The 21,660-nt window shown below is 47.7% G+C and overlaps 1 protein-coding gene across 4 annotated transcripts; it reads left to right on the plus strand.

Annotated features, from left to right (window-relative positions):
• Positions 1-304: 304 nt before the first annotated feature.
• On the plus strand, positions 305-21,659 carry PHC1 (polyhomeotic homolog 1). 4 transcript variants are annotated; one of them, XM_036864651.1, is made up of 15 exons: positions 305-582; positions 3,386-3,543; positions 4,652-4,762; positions 5,569-5,649; positions 6,131-6,280; positions 7,016-7,171; positions 12,903-13,392; positions 14,784-15,547; positions 16,060-16,207; positions 16,447-16,658; positions 17,299-17,413; positions 18,572-18,680; positions 18,888-19,038; positions 19,508-19,739; positions 20,656-21,659. In XM_036864651.1, exons 2-15 carry the CDS (start codon positions 3,430-3,432, stop codon positions 20,808-20,810), a joined length of 2,988 nt encoding a protein of 995 aa, XP_036720546.1. In that variant the 5' UTR covers positions 305-582; positions 3,386-3,429; the 3' UTR covers positions 20,811-21,659. The 4 variants fall into 4 exon arrangements, with proteins under 4 accessions (XP_036720546.1, XP_036720544.1, XP_036720543.1 ...); XM_036864649.1 differs by lacking the exon at positions 305-582 and having other exon boundaries at positions 19,508-19,768; XM_036864648.1 differs by lacking the exon at positions 305-582 and having other exon boundaries at positions 7,040-7,171.
• The last annotated feature ends 1 nt before the right edge of the window (position 21,660 follows it).

Consider the following 21,660-nt stretch of genomic DNA (forward strand, 5'->3'; position numbering starts at 1 on the left):
CCGTTTCGACCCTCCCACCGGCGAGCAGAACTCGGAAAGAAAGAAGGGGAAAAAAGAGGAGAAAGAGCGAGAGAGGGGAAAAAAAACACAAAAAACCCCGGGGCCTAAGCGCGGAGGCCCGGCAGCAGCGTCGTCATGGCAACGGGCGCCGGCAGGAAACGAGGGACTCGCGGGAGGGAGGGGGTAGGGCGCCGAGGGGAGGGGGAGGGACGGGGGAGGGGTCCGGCTGCCCCGGAAGCACCTCCCCGCCAGCCCCCTCCTCCAGCCCGGCCCGCAGCCCCCGGCCTGCAGCCCCCACCCTCTCGGCCCGGCAGGAAGTGACAGGCCCCGAGCGAGCCCCGGAGGCCTGGCGGAGCCGCGGCCGGCCCGCACCCGGAGCGGCGGGAGGGGCGGGGAGCCGCGGCCGCGCCGGGCGCCTCCCACCCCGCTCTCGGCGCCCCCGCCCCTCCAGGAAGGGGAGGAGGCGAGGGGAGCCCGCCGCGGAGGCCGAGCGAGCCCCCCGCCCAGCCCGGCGCCGGGGGACCCCGGCACGTGAGGTGGACGCCCCCCCGAGAGCACTCGGGTGCAGAGCCAGGCGCGGAGGTAAGCGGGCGGCCGCGGGCCGGGCAGGGGCAGGACCTCCGGGGGCTTGGCTGCGCGGGGATGTTTCTTCCGCCACCTCGGGCTGTGGAACGCCCCAGGTACCTCCCCCGGCGTCTTTCCCTGCCTACCTCTGGCGCTCGCTCTGCGGTCCTTCCCTCTGCCTGTCCAGCCTCTCGCTCTTGTGTTCATTTCTCTGTGCTCACTGCTTTCCGTCCGTCACCCGAGTTGCTTCTGACCGCTCATTCTCTCATTCATTTTCCCGTCTCTGACTTTGGCTTTCCCATCCAGGCATGCTGTCTAGTTATCTCCCTGCTTTTTCTGGTCCGCTGGTTTCCTCAGCCTCCAGTTCCTCGACTTCTGTCTGTCTCCCCGCTATCAGTAAGCACATTTCTCCGCTCACTTGGGTCGGTTCACTGCTGGCACCGCTCAGTCGACCCCCCTCCCGCGGTGTGATTGATCCCTCTTGCGAACGTCGTTCTCATCCAGGTTCTAGGTACAACAGGGACCCCTGGGGCGTCTCCTCTCCCTCTTCTTCACATGGCTTCCATTTCTTTGGCACAGCCTTCCCCGAACCAACCCCCTCCTCCCGCCCCCCTTCCTATGCCCCATCCTTCCTACGAGACAGTTTCGTGCTTGGGGAAATTGATTTCCTCCAACTCTTGGCTCGGTAGGCCCAGTACCGGGTCCACTTCAATATCCTCTTCCAGCTCCGTGCCAAAGGTCTGCTCCAACCCAACCACACACACCCAAATGCTGCCTTTCAGGATGACCGTGGTTTAGTTACTTTGGGGACCTCTATGGGTCAGCTTCTCTTTCTCTTCCAGTTAAATTCTGAAAATTTAAATTCACTGTGGTTCCCAAACTTTTTGTTATCTTTGCTTTCTGTATTTAATTTTACAGTCCCAACACTGATCACTGATGAATAGATTTATGTGCCTGGGATCCAGGAATCCTGGTTTTGATGACAGTTCCTCCTGATTTTATTAAAAACTTTAAGCTGGTCCCTTTCCACCTCTTTTCTGTTTCTCACTCTGAAAAATTAATAAGACTTCCATTTTGGGGGGAGATGAGGGATCATACGTTTTATTAGCATTTTCACCCATGAAGGGAATTAATGTCCCCCCCAGCTAGTAAAGGGGTCTCCTCCTGTCTCTGGGTCCAGTGAACTAAGTCCGGTGATCTATATAGCTATGCCGTGCTGCCTCTAACCCTTACCCGCTTTTTTTCTTCACATGCTGATAATGAGGATTCATGGGTCTGTATCTGTTTAGTGCTTTAATATTTTGGCAAAAGATGTGGGGAGAAGATAGACTAGACTTGAAGCCAGTATGATTTCTCCTGTGTGCTTCTTGGGTTATATCCATGTTTGCAATAACATTTGCTATTCCTGTGCAACTGAATTCTTGGGGGGGATAACGATGCAATCAGATGATACTGGGAATGGAATCATAAAAAATCTCCCCAACTTTATTTCCAAGCCCAAGCGTTTTGATTTTATTTACTTTGTTTTGAATGCAGTCATTAAAATAGATCCACTCTAATAAAACTGTCGACACCCCTTAGCAGAAATTCTGGTTTGATGTTTACATTCCAAAACAAATTGTGCTGTGCTGACCCGATATTTATAGTGGCTCCACGCCTCAAAAGTAGACAATATAGTATTTAGGTTTAACAGAAGAGGGGAAAAAAAAGAATGAACAAAAAAACCTTATTGTCATTTAGTGCTGCTTCGAAGGCATGTTTCTTCCTACTTCTCATCTGTCTCTTTGCTTGGTTCTTAGCAATGTTTTCATGTCTTTTTGCAAATTTTAGTGTAGACCCCAGAGGGTAAATTCTGACTACTTTAGTGGACTCAAAAGTTGAATCTTATTTTCTTGAAGATCTTCATTGTTGTCTTTACTATGTTTAATACCTGTAAGTCATTTGTTAAAATGATGTATTATACTTATTTGTGAAGCCTTCCTTGCAAACAGGGAAACTGAGGTTATAAGAAGGGAAAGTGACATGTCCAAGGTGTTACTAGTAGCCTGAGTGGGAACCAGACAGCTCTTCGGGCGATACGGGCTGTAGGCTAGTTCTTCTGTCTCCTAGTTTTATGACTTTCTATGATGCATTCAATGTATTGATATCTGTATCTTAAGCCCCTCTTTCATAAAATAATGACAATGAGTACTCAAAGTGAGTGACACTGCCTTAATCATAGATTGTTTTCGGTTTGAAGAAGCATGTCCTAGTGTAAAGGTTTGATACTTAACTGGGACAAGTTTAACTTCAGGAAACCTCATTTCCACAGTTGTAAAGTGGGGATAATTATATTTCCTGTAAAGCACTGAGAGATAATGGAGGTGAAGAGCCTAGCCCAGTGAGAGGAGGCACCTAGTGGCTTCTCAGTAAACGGTGACCATTGTTAATAAGATGACGCTGATAATGGTGTTGCACATGCGGAGAGAGATGAGATAACAGTAAATTTTAAATGGGACGATTTTAAACTATTTAAAAGTGTTATGGGGATATAAGGTGGCCTTACTATTATGAGGAACCGTCTTACATTCTGGCCATTATATATTTAATGGCATGAGGGAATATGTAAAAGTTGTTTATTTTGAGACACTGCTTAGCTTCAGAAGATGGTGTGGGGAAGTTATGGTTATAAGAGTATATTGAAGATTTGGTAGTTATTAAACCGGAGAAATCATTCATGGTTTATGGAAGAAGAGGAAGGTTCTTAGAAAACTTGAATAATAACATGAAATGGTAGTTTGAGATCAGGTGTAAATTTTGATCCTTTGCTGCTTCCATCTAGGTGTTGAGTCCGAGCGCCAGCCTCGGGCACCCTGGACCTCTATCATGGAGACTGAGAGTGAGCAGAACTCCAACTCCACCAATGGGAGTTCCGGCTCTGGGGGCAGCGCTCGGCCCCAGATAGCTCAGATGTCGCTGTATGAACGGCAAGCGGTCCAGGTGAGGCTCAGCTCTGAGGGGCTGCGATCTGTGAGCACTGGCTTGGGGCGGGCAAGGATGCAGGAAGATAATTGCCCTTGGTTCCTTTCCAGCAAACGGGGGCAGTTGGATTAGGTGACAACTAAGGTCCCTTCCAGTTCTTCTGAGAGTCTTAGGAGTTCTCAACAGTTTGAGCAAGCAGGCAGAATGAGATTCAGTCTTTTAAGGTTCTTATACCATTCAGTTCATGTTGCTAGATTCTAACTAACCATTTCTCTTCATGGATTGTCAGGTTTTTAATTTTTGGTCTTTCTTGAAAATCACCCTGAGCAATGGAAGTTAAGAACTTTTACTTAAAATATTTTAGCTACTAGAATAACTATGCACATCCTAAGACTGGTTCTAATTATGAAAAAAAATACAGTAATGTCCTGAAGTTAATGTTAAAACTGAATTACCGGTATCATCTCGATAAACACCCATTAGTATTATGCTGTAGATGTTTGAAAATGCCACTTAATTGAAAATTTTACCTGATACAGTCTTTCGTAAGCCACCATTTACTCTATTTTTCATCATATCCAACCTCTTAGGATTCTGTCATCTTTATTGTATCCCTAGAATATGGTCTTTTATTTTCTTCTTCTCTTTACATTAATCAACATCCCATTTATTTTCAAACCAGTTTAGTCCTAATTCTTTGTTATATCGTATATTTCCAGATTCCGTTTTGGGAAATAAGAGTTCATGTGAGTTACACTGCTTTACTTTTCAAGAATAGAGCACAGCAGAATTAACTGCTTGTCTACTTTTTAAGGACTTACTGGTTCTAATGTAAAAATGGACGAAGCAGATGTTGACAATTTAACCAGATACCCGTCTTCCTTTGTTTCCCTCCTTCCCGTATGTCCCTTTTAGAGGATCACAGTGATTTCCATAGAATAGGAGTTAGGAGTGATTCTTCTTTTTTCCTGGCCACGCCGTGCGGCATGCGGGGTCTTAGTTCCCCGTCCAGGGATCGAACCCGTGCCCCCTGCATTGGGAGCACGGAGTCTTAACCACTGGACCGCCAGGCAAGTCCCAGGAGTGATTCATTCTAAGTGGATTGATCCCCGCTCTTTCTTCCTAGGCTCTGCAGGCACTGCAGCGTCAGCCCAACGCGGCTCAGTATTTCCACCAGTTCATGCTCCAGCAGCAGCTCAGCAATGCCCAGCTGCATAGCCTGGCTGCCGTCCAGCAGGTGAGAGGTCAGCAGCTAGCTGGCCCCGGAGGGAGGGAACAGGCACCGCAGGTGGGTCGGGGCACGCTACACCCTCCGCTGAGCCAGGCTGGAAGCGGTCTCCTCTGCCTCCTGTCCTCCTGTAGGAGGATGAAGGGACCTTAGTGTCTGGGCTCGCAGTAAGAACTGTGGGGAAACTACCTTTTAGAGGTAACATGGCTTTGTGCTAGACCTGTACCGTCCAGTATGGTAGCCGTTAGCCACAGGTAGCTATTGGACACTTAAAATACGGCTAGTGCAAATGGAGGTGTGTGAAAAGATTTTGGATTTCAGAGACTTAGTATGAAAAAAAATTTCAGTAGTTTGTTTATGTTGGTTACATGTTGAAATGAGATAGATCAGCTTGAATAAAGTAAATTATTAAAGTTTACTTCTCCTGTTTCTTTTCACTTTTTGAGAAATGTTCCTACTAGATGATATATGTGGCTCGTATTCTATTTGTATTGATGGGGCAGCACTGGGCTGGACTTAGCAGTGACTCATGACGTGACCTGACCAAAGTTTCTTGCAGCTAAAAGAAAGTGGGAGGAAGAGAACGGGTTGCCTGCCTGCCCCGGGCGGGTCCTGTGGGAGTTATTGGGTTAGCATATGTGACAACATGAGGGTAATTGGGATTGTGAAGACACTCGTCCTCGCTCCATAGTAGAGGCTCTCAATTCTTACCTGAAATCTCTATTATATTTTGTGCCTGTGATCTATTACTGGCAGGTTCAGAGCCTTTTCCTTCATTGTCTCTGCTCTTTCTTGTCTTCTTTCCCCTCTAACAGGCCACGATTGCTGCCAGTCGGCAGGCCAGCTCCCCCAACACCAGCAGCGCCCAGCAGCAGAGCACCACCACCCAGGCCTCCGTGAGTACTGCTCCTCCCCTCCGAGGGGCTTTCCTCTCCGGGTTAAACTACTTTGTGCTGCTGATCTGAGAGTGTTTATTGAGCCGTCCACGGTATTTACTGCCCTTCTGTAGAGAATATTAGTAAAGTGGAAAGTAACCAGCTTGGATCTATATAGGAGTCTTACTTAACGAGGAGGTCTAAGAAAGGAGGAGGAAAGTCCTGCGTAGGCGGTAGCAAAGCCTTGAATGAGAAGTAAGATCGGTTCCGTTTCGTCCCTTTGCCTTCTCAACTGTTACGCTGGTGGTTAGGGACTGGTTTGGTGATACCCTCCAGTAGCTGGGATGACAGTAATGGATAGCAAGGTATTATTCATTTCCTCCTGACTCTGTGAAAGTGGGATACTCTGTTCTTGACCGCGTCACTCTGAATTTGTCAGTCGTGTATATTTCCTTTTACATCTCCCCAGTCCTGAGTCCTGGTTCCTTTCTGTACCACACAGATCAATCTGGCCACCACGTCGGCCGCCCAGCTCATCAGCCGATCCCAGAGTGTGAGCTCTCCCAGTGCTACCACTTTGACCCAATCTGTGCTTCTGGGGAACACCACCTCCCCACCCCTCAACCAGTCCCAGGCCCAGATGTATCTACGGGTAAGCCAAAGCCACAGCCGCTGTTGCCCCAGGGGCATAAATGTCCTGTGACTTACTGAGTGAAAGCTATTTTTTTTTTTTTTTTTTTTTGGCTGCACCACGCAGCTTTTGGGATGTTAGCTCCCCGACTAGGGATTGAACCGGGGCCCGCAGTAGTGAAAGCGCCGAGTCCTAACCACTGGACCACCAGGGAATGCCCAGAGTGAAAGCTGTTTTATTTAATCATGGTTACCCAGATGTTTTAAGACAAGCTGATCTACTTCCTATGCCTTACTTAACCTCTAGAAGTGATGCTTAGTGTTTACAGGTAGCCTGCAGATTATTGAGATCCTAAGTTAGAAGATGTTCACCTTAGTATTTGAGAAATTTGCGTCAGATAATAGTCTAATCTTTAGACCTATGACTCAAGTACACGAATCCTAAGTGTTATCTCTTGGCCTGTCTACTTACTATATATAAACACTTGCTCCGGAATCCTCATTGTCTCAACCTCTTTGATGTTTGATTCTTTGTTATCAGTGTATAGTTTTATACACATTCTAGGTTTTCTTCGGATGATTCATCGCATGTGGAGAATGAGGGTCTCCTGGGTTGGTGTGGAAAGGGGCAGGGCTTAGCTGTTTCGTATCTTCTGTTTATTTTGTCTTGTGGTCCTTCCCTTCCGTTTCCTCTGTCTCTCTTCTTTTCCTCTTGTTCTCTTTCCTCTGCTCTTCCTCTTCCTCCTCTCCTTGCCAGCCACAGCTGGGAAACCTATTGCAGGTAAACCGGACCCTGGGCCGGAATGTGCCTCTAGCCTCCCAGCTCATCCTGATGCCTAACGGGGCGGTGGCCGCGGTCCAGCAGGAGGCGCCATCTGCCCAGTCTCCGGGAGTTCACACAGATGCCGATCAGGTCAGTGGCAACCACGTGACCTGTGGACGGACACTGGGGAGGGCGAAGGGAATGGCCTCGGACCAGGGCCCACCCTTCCACCCCATTACCACTTTACCACTTTTCAGAATCCTTTTTTAAAAAAATTTCTGTAGAACTTGAATACCTTATACCTTTTTAGTTCTTTGAGTTAGGAAGGGAAGTAGACTTGACTGAAAACAGCCCTGTGGATGTGGGAAGCCTTATTCTTAATACAGGACAGATGTCCTTACCCTTCTTTTAGCCCTCCATGGCTCAGTTTTATTCAGGAAGTCTTAGTTCTCTCTTCTTGCAGTACTGTCTCTGTAAGGTAAGGGATGGTTGAGGGAATTCTAGTTAGACACACGTGACGCTGACCTGGCTGAGTTGCTGGCAGAACACTTGATTCCTTGTCTTTATGAGTTACTGTAGCTCTCAACCTTCAGCCGTCTGTTTCTGCTCACTGTGTTCCCAGTAAAGTCTTCCTCACCAGTGCTTCCCATGCCTTATCTGCAATATGTGTGTGTGTGTGTGTGTATATACATATATATAGAGCCTGAATGCTTTAGCTTCTTATGGGTGGGATATAAACTGGGATCTTATAGTACTCGTTTCATTCTTTTAGTTTATCAGTCAGCAAGTAAATATTGACCTCTTTCTGTTGATGTGCTCAGGTATATACTAGAAACTGGGGGATTGAAAAATGAGTCAGGTCTGCAAAGAGCTTAGAGAAGAAAGAAGTGCAAAAGTAAACAGTACCAACTTTGCTGCAGGAGTTTAGGGAAGAGTTGCCTGCATTTCTTTTCAGTGACTTTTAGGAACATGAGCAGATTCTTAAAGGACGGGTAGGATTTGATTTGGAGTAAGAAGAACACTGGAGAGAGAACAGTATGTGTAAAGGCCTATCTCATGTATGTGACCGTGATTTGGGGATGAGTGAATAAAGTGGAGACAGCAGGCCTGTGGCTGGAAAGGTCGTTGTTAGGGAGAAGTCTGAAAGCCAGGTAACTTCACAGGTAGCAGTGGCACTGCTGGCTTGAACAGCAGATTGATAGGGTCAGGAAACTCCTTGAGAAAGAATCATTTAGGAACACGTGCCTGGAGAAGAAAGAGAAATGAGAGAACCTGCTAAGAAACTGTTGAGGTCATTTAGTGACAAGGTAAGGCCTTTGGTTTAGACTACAGTGATAGCCGTGGAATCAGAGGGTGAGGTGGAGCCTGCTTCCATAGCAATTCTTTCATTTATCCATCTATTTATTCATCAGATATTTGTGTGTCAGTGTGTGGAGGGACAGAGTAGTGGTTGAAAGTGGGAATCTGATGTTTGGGTCAGATTCCAACTCCATGACTTAGTGTGACCCCTGCAAATGGCCTAACATTTTTGGCCACAATTTCTTCATCTATTAAATAGTTATAAAATACCTACCTCAGAGTGTGTTGTGAGGACCAAGGGAGTTGATGTGTGTAAGCGTTTGAACAGTGCCCGGACACAGCATAGTGAGGGTTTACGAGTTTAGCCCTCATTATGATCAGATATCAGACATTCCTTGGCCTTGAATGTCCAAGGTCATGATCACTGGACTGATGGAGATGACACATCATCAAAGCACATTGAACAGATAATCACCTGAATAGTTTAATAATTGCTTCATTAGAAAGTACAGAGAGCTGGGACTTCCCTGGTGGTGCAGTGGTTAAGAATCCACCTGCCAATGCAGGGGACACGGGTTGCAGCCCTGGTCCTTGAAGATCCCACATGCCGCGGAGCAACTAAGCCCGTGCGCCACAACTACTGAGCCTGCGCTCTAGAGCCCGTGAGCCACAACTACTGAGCCCATGTGCTGCAACTACTGAAGCCCGCCTGCCTAGAGCTCGTGCTCCGCAACAAGAGAAGCCACCGCAATGAGAAGCCCTCGTACCACAACGAAGAGTAGCCCCCGCTCGCCGCAACTAGAGAAAGCCCGCGCACGGCAACGAAGACCCAACTCAGCCAAAAATAAATAAATAAATAAATAAATAAATAAATAAATTTATTTAAAAAAAAAAAAGTACAGAGTGCTCTGAAAACATAGAAAGGGACTTAATTTAGCCTTGGGATGGGGGTGGAAGTCAAGAAGGCCTTCCCGAGGAGATGGCAGTTAAATGGGGGCCTGTAGAAGTTAGTCAGGGGAAGACATGGAATGAGAGTGAAGGCAGGGTCCCCCCCATGTCCAGAGACCTGAGGAGGGAAGAGAGTTTGTATATTTGAGGCACTAAAAGAAGACCCGTGTTCCTGGAGCCTGGCGATGGGGGATGGAGATGGCACTGGGGAGGTGGGAGAAACTAATCTTGCAGGGCCTTGGGGACTGTGTTTAGGATTTGGGGCTCTATGTGAAGGCCAGTGGGAAACGGCAGTGACTTGGAGACTTGAGGGTTTAAAAAAATTTTTTTTTTATTTTAAGGACTATGTTGGCTCCTCTGGAGAATAAATGGAAATGGTGTGAGTGTGAATATAGGGAGAAAAACAGTGTTATAAGAGTTTAGGGGAAAGATGGTGTTTGGATTAGGTGGTAGCAATGTAGATGGACAGAAATGAGTAGATTGGAGAAAAACTTAGAAGACCATTGGAAAGGGAGGCCTGACCCAGTGGATGGGGGATGGGGGGAGGTGACAGAGCTGGGATCTGACACGGCTGTGAGGGGCCAGGAGTGCTGTGAATGCGATGAAAAACGCTGGGGAAGTGGACGCAGGGTGAAGTTCACTTTAGGATGTGCTGACCTAGAAGTGCTTGTGAGCCGCCCATGAGGAGGTATTGGGTCAGCAGTGTGATGTACACAGTGCCCAGCTCAGAGGAGAGGTCTGACTGAGTTGGAGATGAACAGACAGGAGTAGTGTGCATGGAGATGATAAGAGAAGTCAAGCACCGGAAGTCGCTTGGGGAGCTGGTACGGATTGAGAAGAGAAAAGCCTTCAGGCTGGAGCCCCGAGGTTTAGAACGAACCCTTAGAAAATGGAGCAGCCCCAGGTGGAGTAGAGGGTGGTGGGCTGGCAGAGGGGAATAGGCGAGAGTGACAGAGACAAGATCTGGATTGTGCAGTGTCACGAAGACAAGGGCGCCGAATGTTACGAAAGTGGAGAGGGTCCTCTGTCCAGTGCAGTGGAGAGGGCGGGAGAGCTGGACTTAGGTCTGTGGGTGGAGAGCCCTTCCAGGGGAGTCGGGGGCTGAAGCCAGAGGAGCAGTGTGACTTGAGGAGTGACTGGGTGGTGGGAATTGGTGCGGTGATTGTAAACAATTATGAAGAGATGAGCAGGAGCAGGAGAGGAGGGTGAAGCTGGGGTTGGGAATGGGGTTCAGGCTTGGTGACGGGAGGGAACCGGTAGAGGAGAGGCTGAAGAGAAGGAAAGAATCGAGAAGGAGGAGGGGATGGGATCCTTAGCCTGGAGAAGGACGGCCCTTTGGTAGGAGGAAGGAGAGGAAGGAGAGGAGGAGAGGGGGTGGCAAGTGATGGGAGCAGGTGCAGGGGCAGGTTTGGTGGAACTGCTGAAGCGTCTTCACATCTAGTGGTTTTATTGTCTCTGCTGGAGTGAACAGTGACAGGGGAAAGAGGAAGTGGTTCTGAGGTACAAGGAGAGGAGGAAAGTTTTAAATAGCCATTATGGAAAGAAAGCTGATTAGAAAAAAACAATATAATTGCCAGGTAGTATATAAGCGCCCCAGCACCCAATCCTGATGATTCTTGTAAATCTCTCTCAAAAGCTATTACCTCTTTTTCTTTATTACTGTTGTCTGAATTCGGGTTCTTTTTGTTTTTCACCTGAATTACTGTACTAGTTTCCTAACTGGTCTCTTGACTTCAGCCATATCTACTTCTAATCCTCCCCCACATTACTATCAGAATAAGTTTTTTAATAAGAAGATATATGTTGTCACTAACGTTATTTTTAATTGTACCTCCGGTATACAGAATGTGATAAATCATAATCCTTGGCTCACGGCCTCCTCTCATCAATGGTCCATTAATGGTCCACTTTTTAAAAATATTTACTCAGTAAGTTTTAATCATGCAATAAGCCATCCCCAGTTGCATCCACTGCCTCCCCTTACCCATGATTCCTAGGTTCATCCTTCCCTGTGTCCCTTTTTATATAGTTTTACTGCCTTTATGTATATTTCTAAAATGTACTTTTATTATGGAACATTTCAGACATAAACAAAAATATAAAGAAATATGAACCTCCATGTACTTAACCATCCAGCTTCAGCATTTATAAACATGTGGCCAGTCTCTCCAGACCCCTTCCCTTCACCTGTGGATTACTTAGAAGCAAATTCCAGATACTATATCATTTATATATATATATATACACACACACATATATATATACACACACATATATGTATAATTTATATTGAAATTTATAAGGTACTTGTGTTGTACTTGTGTTGTCTACAGTCTTTTTGGGAATGATTTCTTAATAGCTTACTGTCAAAATCCATCTGTATTGTTGTATGTCATTTTACTTTATTCATTTTGATTTCTATGTAATATTCCAGTGTGTAAATATACTACACATCTTCATTCATCTTCTCTTCTGATTATGGCCATTCGGTTGGTTCCCAGGTTTTTATTATTATGACTAGTGCTGCTGTGACCATTCTTACACAAGCCACCCATTGTATACAGCGAGCATTTCTCTTATGGGATTCCTGGGTTATTAGAGGGTGTGTGAATATTCACCTTTGGGATATGATGCCAAACTGTTTTCCAAAGTGGTTGTACTGATTTATACTTTCATCAGCAGTGTTTGAAAGAATGGTTTCAACTATAGATTTGACCATGATGATTCTGACGCATATTCTTCAGTGGCTTCCTGTAATGCATTAAGTGCTCATCGTTCCTTCTCTCCATTCATACCTTGGAGCACTTACTCTCTGTCAGGCACTGTGCTAGGTGCTGGGAATATAACAATGAAGAAGATGGAGAAACTTTGTTTCCAAAGTAAAGTTGAGGCTCTCTTTCTTTTAACACACCAGGCCCTTGGAGATCTGGCCTCTTTCTAGCCTCAGCCTACCTTCCTAGCTTCATTTCTTGCCATTTCCTCTAATTCACCCCAAACATAATGAAATATTTAGAATTTCCAAAAATGCTGTGCTCTTTCTTGGCTCAGTGGTCTTGCAGTGTTGTCACCTATGTCTTCAAACCCCTGCCTTCACTATTACCTGTTGGTTCTCAGCTCAGACATCACCTGTTTTAGGCCGTCTTCGCTAATCTCCCTAGTCTGAGTTCATCTCCTCTCTGTGCTCGTGTAGCACTGTGTGCCTATCTGTGCGTAGTGTAATTTGGTTTTCTTGTCTTTTTTAGTAGAAAGTACTCATTAAAAGCAGGGGCTCGTGTCTTTCATCTCTGCATTCCCAGTATCCAGTGTGGTACCTGAAGCATAGTAGATGTTTTGTAGATGTTGAATGAATGAATGGAGAGGAAAGGGAAAATCGGAGACATTTTGAAGGAATAAAATAACCAAACTAGATGATGGATTTGATAGTGAGTGAAGGAGACTGAAAAATCAAATATGACTTGAGTCCCTCCCTGGGAAGGTCTTCACTGTGTACATTTGTACAGGAGGGGGTACGAGTTGAGGGGGGCTGTGGAATATCTGTAGCTGTCGTCACTGCTTCGGAATCAGTCACAAATCTTTGACCTGAGTGCCCCCTGTTCCCCTTTTCTCAGTCTGTCTTTTACTTCTTATCTTTCAGGTGCAGAACTTGGCAGTCAGGAACCAACAGGCCTCAGCCCAAGGACCCCAAATGCAAGGCTCCGCTCAGAAGGCCATTCCTCCTGGAGCCTCCCCTGTCTCCAGCCTCTCCCAGGCCTCTAGCCAGGCCCTCACTGTGGCTCAGGCTTCCTCTGGGGCCTCAGGCCAGTCCCTCAACCTTAGTCAAGCTGGTGGAGGCAGTGGGAATAGCATCCCAGGGTCCATGGGTCCAGGTGGCCAGGCACCTGGGGGCTTGGGTCAGTTGCCTTCCTCAGGAATGGGTGGTGGTGGGAGCTGTCCCAGGAAGGGCACAGGAGTGGTGCAGCCCTTGCCTGCGGCCCAGGCAGTGACTGTGAGTCAGGGCAGCCAGACAGAAGCAGAAAGTGCAGCGGCCAAGAAGGCAGAAGCAGATGGGACTGGTCAGCAGAGCGTGGGCATGAACCTGACACGGACAGCCACACCTGCTCCCAGCCAGACCCTTATTAGCTCAGGTAAGCTGTCACCTCTCATAACGTCATTGTTCTCTCGGCACTTGTTTGAAATCGTCAGAGTACATATCTTTGCCTTTTTTCCTGCTTGTGTTGGTCCTGGACTAGTGGAAGGAAAGAGAATCACATCAGCCTTGATCCAGGGAGACAGGACGACAGGTAACAGAGATGGATCTTGTCTGTTTCCACCAGGCAGCAGTCAGTTTACAAGTTGCCTTGTCCTCTCTTTCTTAGGTCCTGAGTTCTTCAGTTTACTCACCCTACCCATTCATTCACTTGGTTCCTTTTGAGTTGCCTACTGTGTTCTAGGAGGTGCTGGGACACATCTTTGGAAAACAGACTCCTGCTCACGGAGCTTACAGTTTAGCATAAGGGATGCGTTTAATGCTGGTTAGTTGGCCCAGTGTAGAGTAGAGACTGTATAGGTGCCTTAGAGCACTTAGGATGAGCAAATAGAGCCATGGTTTAATACAGTCAACTTGTGATCGTCTGTATCAATGATGAGGGTAAAAAAGAATAAATAATAATAATAACCCAAAATAGTTCTTGCTCTCAGGCTGTGTATAGAGTTAGATGTGTGCACCTTACTTGGTAATGTTTATTTTTGCCTTCCTTGTTTCTAGTTCTTCAGTTGTTGCTATATTTGAATAATGTACTCACAAAATGTAACAGTCAATTATCAGTTTAATACCTAGTATTTACACACTGTAGCACTTCTGTTACCGAAGTGCTTTCATTTCACATATATCCTCTGGACACTCTGGTAGAGTATGGAGTGGGGAGATCCCAACTCCAGTTTACAGTGGAGAAAACTGGGTAAAGCCCGAGCTTGCAGCTGCTGACTCCTAAGACTTGTTCTCATAGGCGGTGACCCAAACTGATAAATCTTGGAGACCGAGGCATTCACGGGAAGATGTTGGTATCCTTACCTCTGTGGACGTTTATTCTTTCAGTGACCGCTAAGTGTTTCTCATGTGTCAGGCCCTGGGCTGGGTTCCAGGGATGTAAAAATGAATGAAACATGGCCTCAGTGCTTGAGGAGCTGAGTCTAATCATGGAGAGGATGGGGCCCGCCATTGTCCTTGCTGAGTGCAAAGTAACAGGATTTAAGTAAAGCAAAAAAATAAAAGTTAGATAAATGTAAGAAATTACCGAGGACCGTTAACTGCTCGAGCAAGAGTGGTCTGTCGCGGAAACCTTGAAGGCTGGAGGTAGCTGGTAACGGCAGACTCGGAGCAAAGGGTGTGAGCCAAGCAGCCGCCCGGGCCCCTCCAGGCTCGCCTTCCATTCACCGTCTGGGTCCGCCTCGGAAGGGTGCTCTGGCTTCCCATTCCTGGTGCTGCCGCTGATTTTCTGCCCCCCTCCCTCTCTGTCGCTTCGGGCTGTCCCCGCAGCCACCTACACGCAGATCCAGCCCCACTCCCTGATCCAGCAGCAGCAGCAGATCCACCTGCAGCAGAAGCAGGTGGTGATCCAGCAGCAGATCGCCATCCACCACCAGCAGCAGTTCCCGCACCGCCAGGCGCAGCTGCTGCACACGGCCACCCACCTCCAGCTGGCCCAGCAGCAGCAGCAGCAGCAGCAGCAGGCCGCGCCCCTCCCTGCCCCACCCCCCCCTCAGGGCCCCCCCGCCCAGCAGGCCCCGCCTTCGCAGTCCCAGCAGCCAGCCCAGACTCTGGTTGTCCAGCCCATGCTGCAGTCTTCGCCCTTGTCGCTCCCTCCTGACCCAGCCCCCAAGCCCCCCGTCCCCATCCAGTCCAAGCCACCTGTGGCCCCTGTCAAGCCTCCTCAGCTGGGGGCTGCTAAGATGTCAGCCACCCAGCAACCTCCGCCCCACATCCCCGTGCAAGTCGTGGGCACCCGACAGCCAGGTACAGCCCAGGCCCAGGCTTTGGGGCTGGCCCAGCTGGCAGCTGCCGTGCCTGCTTCCCGGGGGATGCCAGGCACAGTGCAGCCTGGCCAGGCCCACTTGGCCTCCTCGCCGCCTTCATCCCAGCCCGCTGGTGCGCTGCAGGAGTGCCCGCCTGCGCTGGCCTCGGGGATGACCCTGGCTCCTGTGCAGGGGACGGCGCATGTGGTGAAGGGGGCGGCTACCGCCTCCTCACCTGTTGTGGCCCAGGTCCCTGCCGCCTTCTACATGCAGTCTGTGCACCTGCCGGTGAGTGACGCCTGATGGCTTTGAGGGCACTATCGTCCCTGAGAGGACCTGAGCTTAATTTAGGAGGGGAATAAGGAGTTAGGCAGGTTAAGATACTGGTATTGATCACTGCTTCTTTTGTAAGAGAGAGACATTAGTGCAGATAATATCTGAAGTTCATACTCCTAAATTTGCCACTGAAATTCTGTGTTTTGGGATCTGTACTAAGTTATATCAAGATATAGCCTTAACCACCAAAATTGATTTTTAGAAAAACAGTAGTTTGTGGTTGGGCTGTTGATGAACCCAGGGTCTCCAGGTCTATGTGAGGACCTGGAGAAAATGTTGTATTTTTTGTCTTGATGTAGAAGTTACACTTCTTGGGAATGACCAGAAATTTTACTGTACTGTGGGAAGTATACAAATTGGGGAATCTAGAACTAAGAAAATTTTCTCTGACAGTATGGCAATAATTGTGCTTCTTTACTGTCCTTCATTCATAAATCTTTTCTTTCCTGTTCTTCACTGTATAGGGCAAACCCCAGACATTGCCCGTAAAACGCAAGGCTGAGTCAGAGGAGGAGAGAGACGATATCTCCACGTTGAGTTCAATGCTTCCTGCGAAGGCGTCTCCGGTAGTAGAGAGCCCGAAGGCCATGGAGGAGAAGGGCGGTCTTGGAGGTGAGTAACTGACTTCTGCAGTGCTGCTGGAGTACACAGAAATTAGAGGAAAGTTCTGAGTGAGCTGAAAGATCACTCTGCCTCAGTAGGCCTGGTGGAGTAGATCCAAACACAGGGAATCCAGGGTGAATGACCAAAAGGGAACATGTATTACTGTGGAAGATCAGGCTGACTTGGCTCATAGATGGATCAGCTAGGTCATCCCCTATCTGTTCCTCAATCTTGTGTTTATTTTCCAGACAAAGCTGAACCAGTGACCAGTGTGAATGCTAGTACCCCGAGCAGTGATGTAGTAGCCTTGGCTCCTGCCCCGTCAGCACCGCCTCCCACGCTGGCCATGGTGTCCAGACAGATGGGTGACTCCAAGCCCCCACAGGCCATCGTGAAGCCCCAGATTCTCACCCACATCATTGAAGGCTTCGTTATCCAGGAAGGAGCAGAACCTTTTCCGGTGAGGGCAGGGCCAGAAGGTGGGGCTTGGTCGGGTTGTTGTCTTTTCAAACTCCACGAAATCAAAAGGCTCAGAACTATTTAATTATTAGCGAATGGTTCAATTCTGTTGTTTGTATGGTTAGTTGTAAAGAAGGAAGTGAAGAGAAGAAAGAATATGTAGACTAGAAAGTGAAAATATTGGGAAGAGGAGAAGAAAAGGAAAAAAGTGACCTCTAAAGCTGTCGTGTTTAGTTAGACAAATTAGGTTGTTTTGTAGTGAAGAAAATTGTGGTAGAGAAGTTAAGAGACTTTTCTGAATACCATGAGTTGCAGAACCAGGACTTAGAACATAAGTATCTTGACTCCTAGTATGTTCCCTGCAATTTAGGAAGGAAAAAGACAAAATAGGGAGCCCAGGTAGGAACCTGTTCTCCAATGGCTTATCTGAAAAAAGCCAGTTAGAGGCTCTTGATTGCTATATTGAAAATGGTTCTCTCTGCATCGGACTTGGTCATTAACTCAGAAATCTGGGCAAAGACATGGTGGTGAAAAATGGTGGGGAAAAAAAAAAAAAAAAAAAGAAAAAAAAAAATGGTGGGGAAAGCTACAGGGAAGCAGAAAGGAATTAGGCTAACTTAACTAACCTTTTTCTGGGACAGGTGGGTTGTTCTCAGTTACTGAAAGAGTCTGAGAAGCCACTGCAGACTGGCCTCGTGACAGGGCTGAATGAGAATCAGTCGGGTGGCCCCTTAGGTGGGGACAGCCCATCTACTGGTAAGTATTTATTTAGAGACCCATCTGGGGAAGGAGGCTGATGGAGATGTGTTTGAGGACTTAGTGTAAAATAGGAATTATCTATTTAAAGTGGGAATTACGTGAAGTCCATCCACGCTGAGAAACCAGAAACCACATCATATAACACAATACGTAGACTCACACAAAAGTTGTTCCATAGGATAGAATTAAGGGGAATTTTATCAAGCTAGAGTAATCTGTTGAATTATTTACTATAAGGATATATTTTTCTTTTTTTTTTTTTAAATTAATTTATTTATTTACTTTTGGCTGTGTTGGGTCTTCGTTTCTGTGCGAGGGCTTTCTCTAGTTGCGGCGAGTGGAGGTCACTCTTCATCGCGGTGCGTGGGCCTCTCACTATCACGGCCTCTCTTGTCGCGGAGCACAGGCTCCAGACCCGCGGCCTCAGTAATTGTGGCTCACGGGCCCAGTTGCTCCGTGGCATGTGGTATCTTCCCAGACCAGGGCTCGAACCCATGTCCCCTGCATTGGCAGGCAGACTCTCAACCACTGCGCCACCAGGGAAGCCCAGGATATATTTTTCAAAAGACGATCTAAAATAGGCTATTTCTGGGAATTCCCTGGCGGTTCCGTGGTTAGGACTCCACGCTTCCACTGCAGGGGGCACGGGTTTGATCCCTGGTCGGGGAACTAAGATCCTACATGTCGCAGGGTGCAGCCAAAAAAAAAAAAAAAAAAAAAAAAGGCTATATCTTAATTTCCAGTTCTCCTTATTCTAGATTCTGTAATACATGTTAAGGAGTCCTGTTCACACTTCCCCCCCTGCTTTGGGAAACTTCTGTGGGAGAGAGGTCTTATGTCTTTCCAGGCATTAGTAATCTTTTCCTCTCTCCTGTTCAGAAATGCAGTCTTGTCTGAAATCTGAGATTATGAGTCAGGATAAAATTAGTCATTTAAAGTGGAAATCGTCTGGCTTAAGGTTAGGAAGACTGTGATGTTCTCGAGGGACAGTTCTTTACGGTTTTGGATCTTGAACTCTGTCTTAGGGATTCTCAATTAGGTTGAGTAGGTCTTTGGGGGGAACCCTGAGAGTAATTAGAGTCCAGCGCTGGGCCTGATGGGGGCCTGAGTGGCAGCAGAAACCGATGCAGCCCTCCCGCGCTGCCTTGTTTTCAGAGCTAGATAAGAAGGCGAACCTCCTGAAGTGCGAGTACTGTGGGAAGTACGCCCCTGCAGAGCAGTTTCGTGGCTCCAAGAGATTCTGCTCCATGACTTGCGCGAAGAGGTACTGTAGGCACCGCGCCTCACCCACCTCCATCTAACCTTACACCCCTTCCCTAGGATCTGCTCAAGGCTCGTAGTTAACGTCTCCTTTGCTTTCATTCCCTTCCCCAAATCGGCCCTTAAAATGCCAATTCACATTTAGTGCAGGGGAGCAAGGCGGTCTTCTCTGGCAGCACTCATGACCTCCTGTACGTGCCCTGACCCATAGGTATAATGTGAGCTGTAGCCACCAATTCCGGCTGAAGAGGAAAAAGATGAAAGAGTTTCAAGAAGCCAACTATGCCCGCGTTCGCCGGCGCGGACCCCGCCGCAGCTCCTCCGACATCGCCCGTGCCAAGATCCAGGGCAAGCGTCACCGGGTGAGCTGCCGGTGCGGGGCGCACTACCTCAGAAATGGGCCCTTTTCCTCCCTCTTCCCCACAGGGCAGTTCCTTTGCCCAGCTAAAAAGAGTATGAGACCAGAACTCCGGTTTTGCGTTGATTGCCTTACTCCAGATTCCAAGAGATCCTGACCTCTTTGTCTCTTCTCACCTTACTGGTTGCCTGTCCGTTAATCCTTATGCCATGTTTGAGGAGGGAAAATCTAGGGCAGTCCTTGGCAGAAGGGGAGAACCGAGAGAGGGATACAGTTCACACTTGAAAGGCACTCGAGAGCGGACTGGTGACTTCGGGCATTTGCACGTGAAGTACAGATTATTTCACTTGTGCTAAGATTAGTTTTTCCTCTGTGCCCAATAGTAATCCAAACCCAGGGTGGCTGGGGAGAGGAGAGGGAAACCTCATGACACTGTTACTCGTGACCTCACTGTTTTGCGGTTCTTTCTGTAGGGTCAAGAGGACTCTAGCCGGGGTTCAGATAATTCCAGTTACGACGAAGCACTCTCTCCAACATCTCCTGGGCCTTTATCCGTGCGAGCGGGGCATGGAGAACGTGACCTGGGGAACCCCAATACAGCTCCACCTACACCAGAATTACATGGCATCAACCCTGTGTTCCTGTCCAGTAATCCTAGCCGTTGGAGCGTAGAGGAGGTGTATGAGTTTATTGCTTCTCTACAAGGTATCGCGGGCCTGTCCACCAGAACCCAGGTCACCTATATTGCTTCATTTTCCTAGTTTTCTTTAGGTCATCCCACAGGGGCTTTTGTAACTGGAAATGTAACGGACTTAAGCAGGAGAGGCTTAAGTATGGTATGACGAAGGCTCTACTCTTGGTATTTATTCCGGTTACTTGTCCACAGCCTGGTTTCCCAGTTTTCCTGGGTTGACTGTCCTCTGCTATGTCAGTAATTTTGCAACAGTTGATTTTCATCTATGATTCTTAATAATTTTTAGATAAAGTATTTTTTTATGTGTGATTAATTGTGATACCCACCATGGATAAAAGACTTTTCTCAGTGGAGAAGGGGATTAGGAAATAATGGGCCATTGTTGCCCTGCTCTCTTCAAGGCAGGATTGTTTATAAGCTATTCTTTTTTTTTTTTTAATAAATTTATTTATTTATTTAATTAATTAATTTTTGGCTGCGTTGGGTCTTCGTTGCTGCGCACGGGCTTTCTCTAGTTGCGGTGCGCGGGCTTCTCATTGTGGTGGCTTCTCGTTGTGGAGCACGGGCTCTGGGCGCGTGGGCTCTAGGTGTGTGGGCCTCAGCAGTTGCAGCGTGTGGGCTCAGCGGTTGTGGCTTGCAGGCTCAGTAGTTGTGGCACACGGGCTTAGTTGCTTTGCGGCATGTGGGATCTTCCCGGACCAGGGATCGAACCCACGTCCCCTGCATTGGCAGGCGGATTCTTAACCACTGCGCCGCCAGGGAAGTCCCTCCCTGTCTTGGCTCTTTTTGTTTTTATAAACAGCCAGTTGCCGATTTCATTTTGCTTCCAAAGCTTGCCATCTCAGGCCACTGTATTACTGAATTTAGGACAAGTACTTTGGTGCTACCGTGTAGTTTCTCATACATATTCCCACCATTTCCTTCTAGGCTGCCAAGAGATTGCAGAGGAGTTTCGTTCCCAGGAGATTGATGGACAGGCGCTTTTATTACTTAAAGAGGAACATCTTATGAGTGCCATGAACATCAAGCTGGGCCCTGCCCTCAAGATCTGCGCCAAGATAAACGTCCTCAAGGAGACCTAAGGTGGCCCTCTTGCACGAACCAGCCTAAGGCAGACACTCCCCACTGTCCAGGTTATAACCTGGTGCCAGCAGAGACTTCACAGGGAAGACAGAGCTGTTCCAATTATGTATGTCTTCTGTAGAGGGGATTACTGAGACAGGGAAGACAAGTGCAAGAATTGGTCGCTGGTGCTACATGGTGGCAGCTTTGACATTTCTCTGGGTTCTACTTTACTTTTTAAATCTTTACGATTCTCACCTACCCTAATCCAATCTTTATAACAGAGGCAGTCTGGAGAACTAGGACTGCTCGGCCTTATCCCGGAGCGGAGTGTCTAGCCAGGGTCAGAATTCTCCTAGAGGAGGAATGTACAGTATGGTGAGGCAAGGAAATGGGTGGAATGTAGGTGTGCCTCCGCAGTGGGGGAGCTAGGGTTTTCTAGCTTGTGTGACACAAGCAGCAAAATCTGGCACTCCCTCTTCCCTCTGGATCGTCTGACTGTAGCTGTGGCCCAGAGTTTTGTTGTCACTCCCTTAGTATTGGATATTTTCTCCTGCATCCACGGCAGGGTCACCAGCCAGGGTAGAGACTGGGTTGGCATCATTCTGATTTGCTGCAGGGACTAAAAGTTTTGGGCACACATGTGGCTGTTGTCTTTCTTTCCGCATCCCCCTGCTCCTTTCCAGTTTATCTGTTGTCTCCTACCCCACCTTTCTTTTCCATTCCAACTCTGCTCTGTCCTATAGCTTTATAAAGCAGGAGCGCGTGGGACTGAGGTCAGGAATAGAAGTACCTGCCTTAGGCGCTATACCTTATACAACAAAAATATTAAATATTTTTTTTCCTCCTCAGTAAAAGGATGAAAATTGG

The sequence above is a fragment of the Balaenoptera musculus genome, chromosome 10, assembly GCF_009873245.2.
Source record: "Balaenoptera musculus isolate JJ_BM4_2016_0621 chromosome 10, mBalMus1.pri.v3, whole genome shotgun sequence".
NCBI lineage: Eukaryota > Metazoa > Chordata > Mammalia > Artiodactyla > Balaenopteridae > Balaenoptera > Balaenoptera musculus.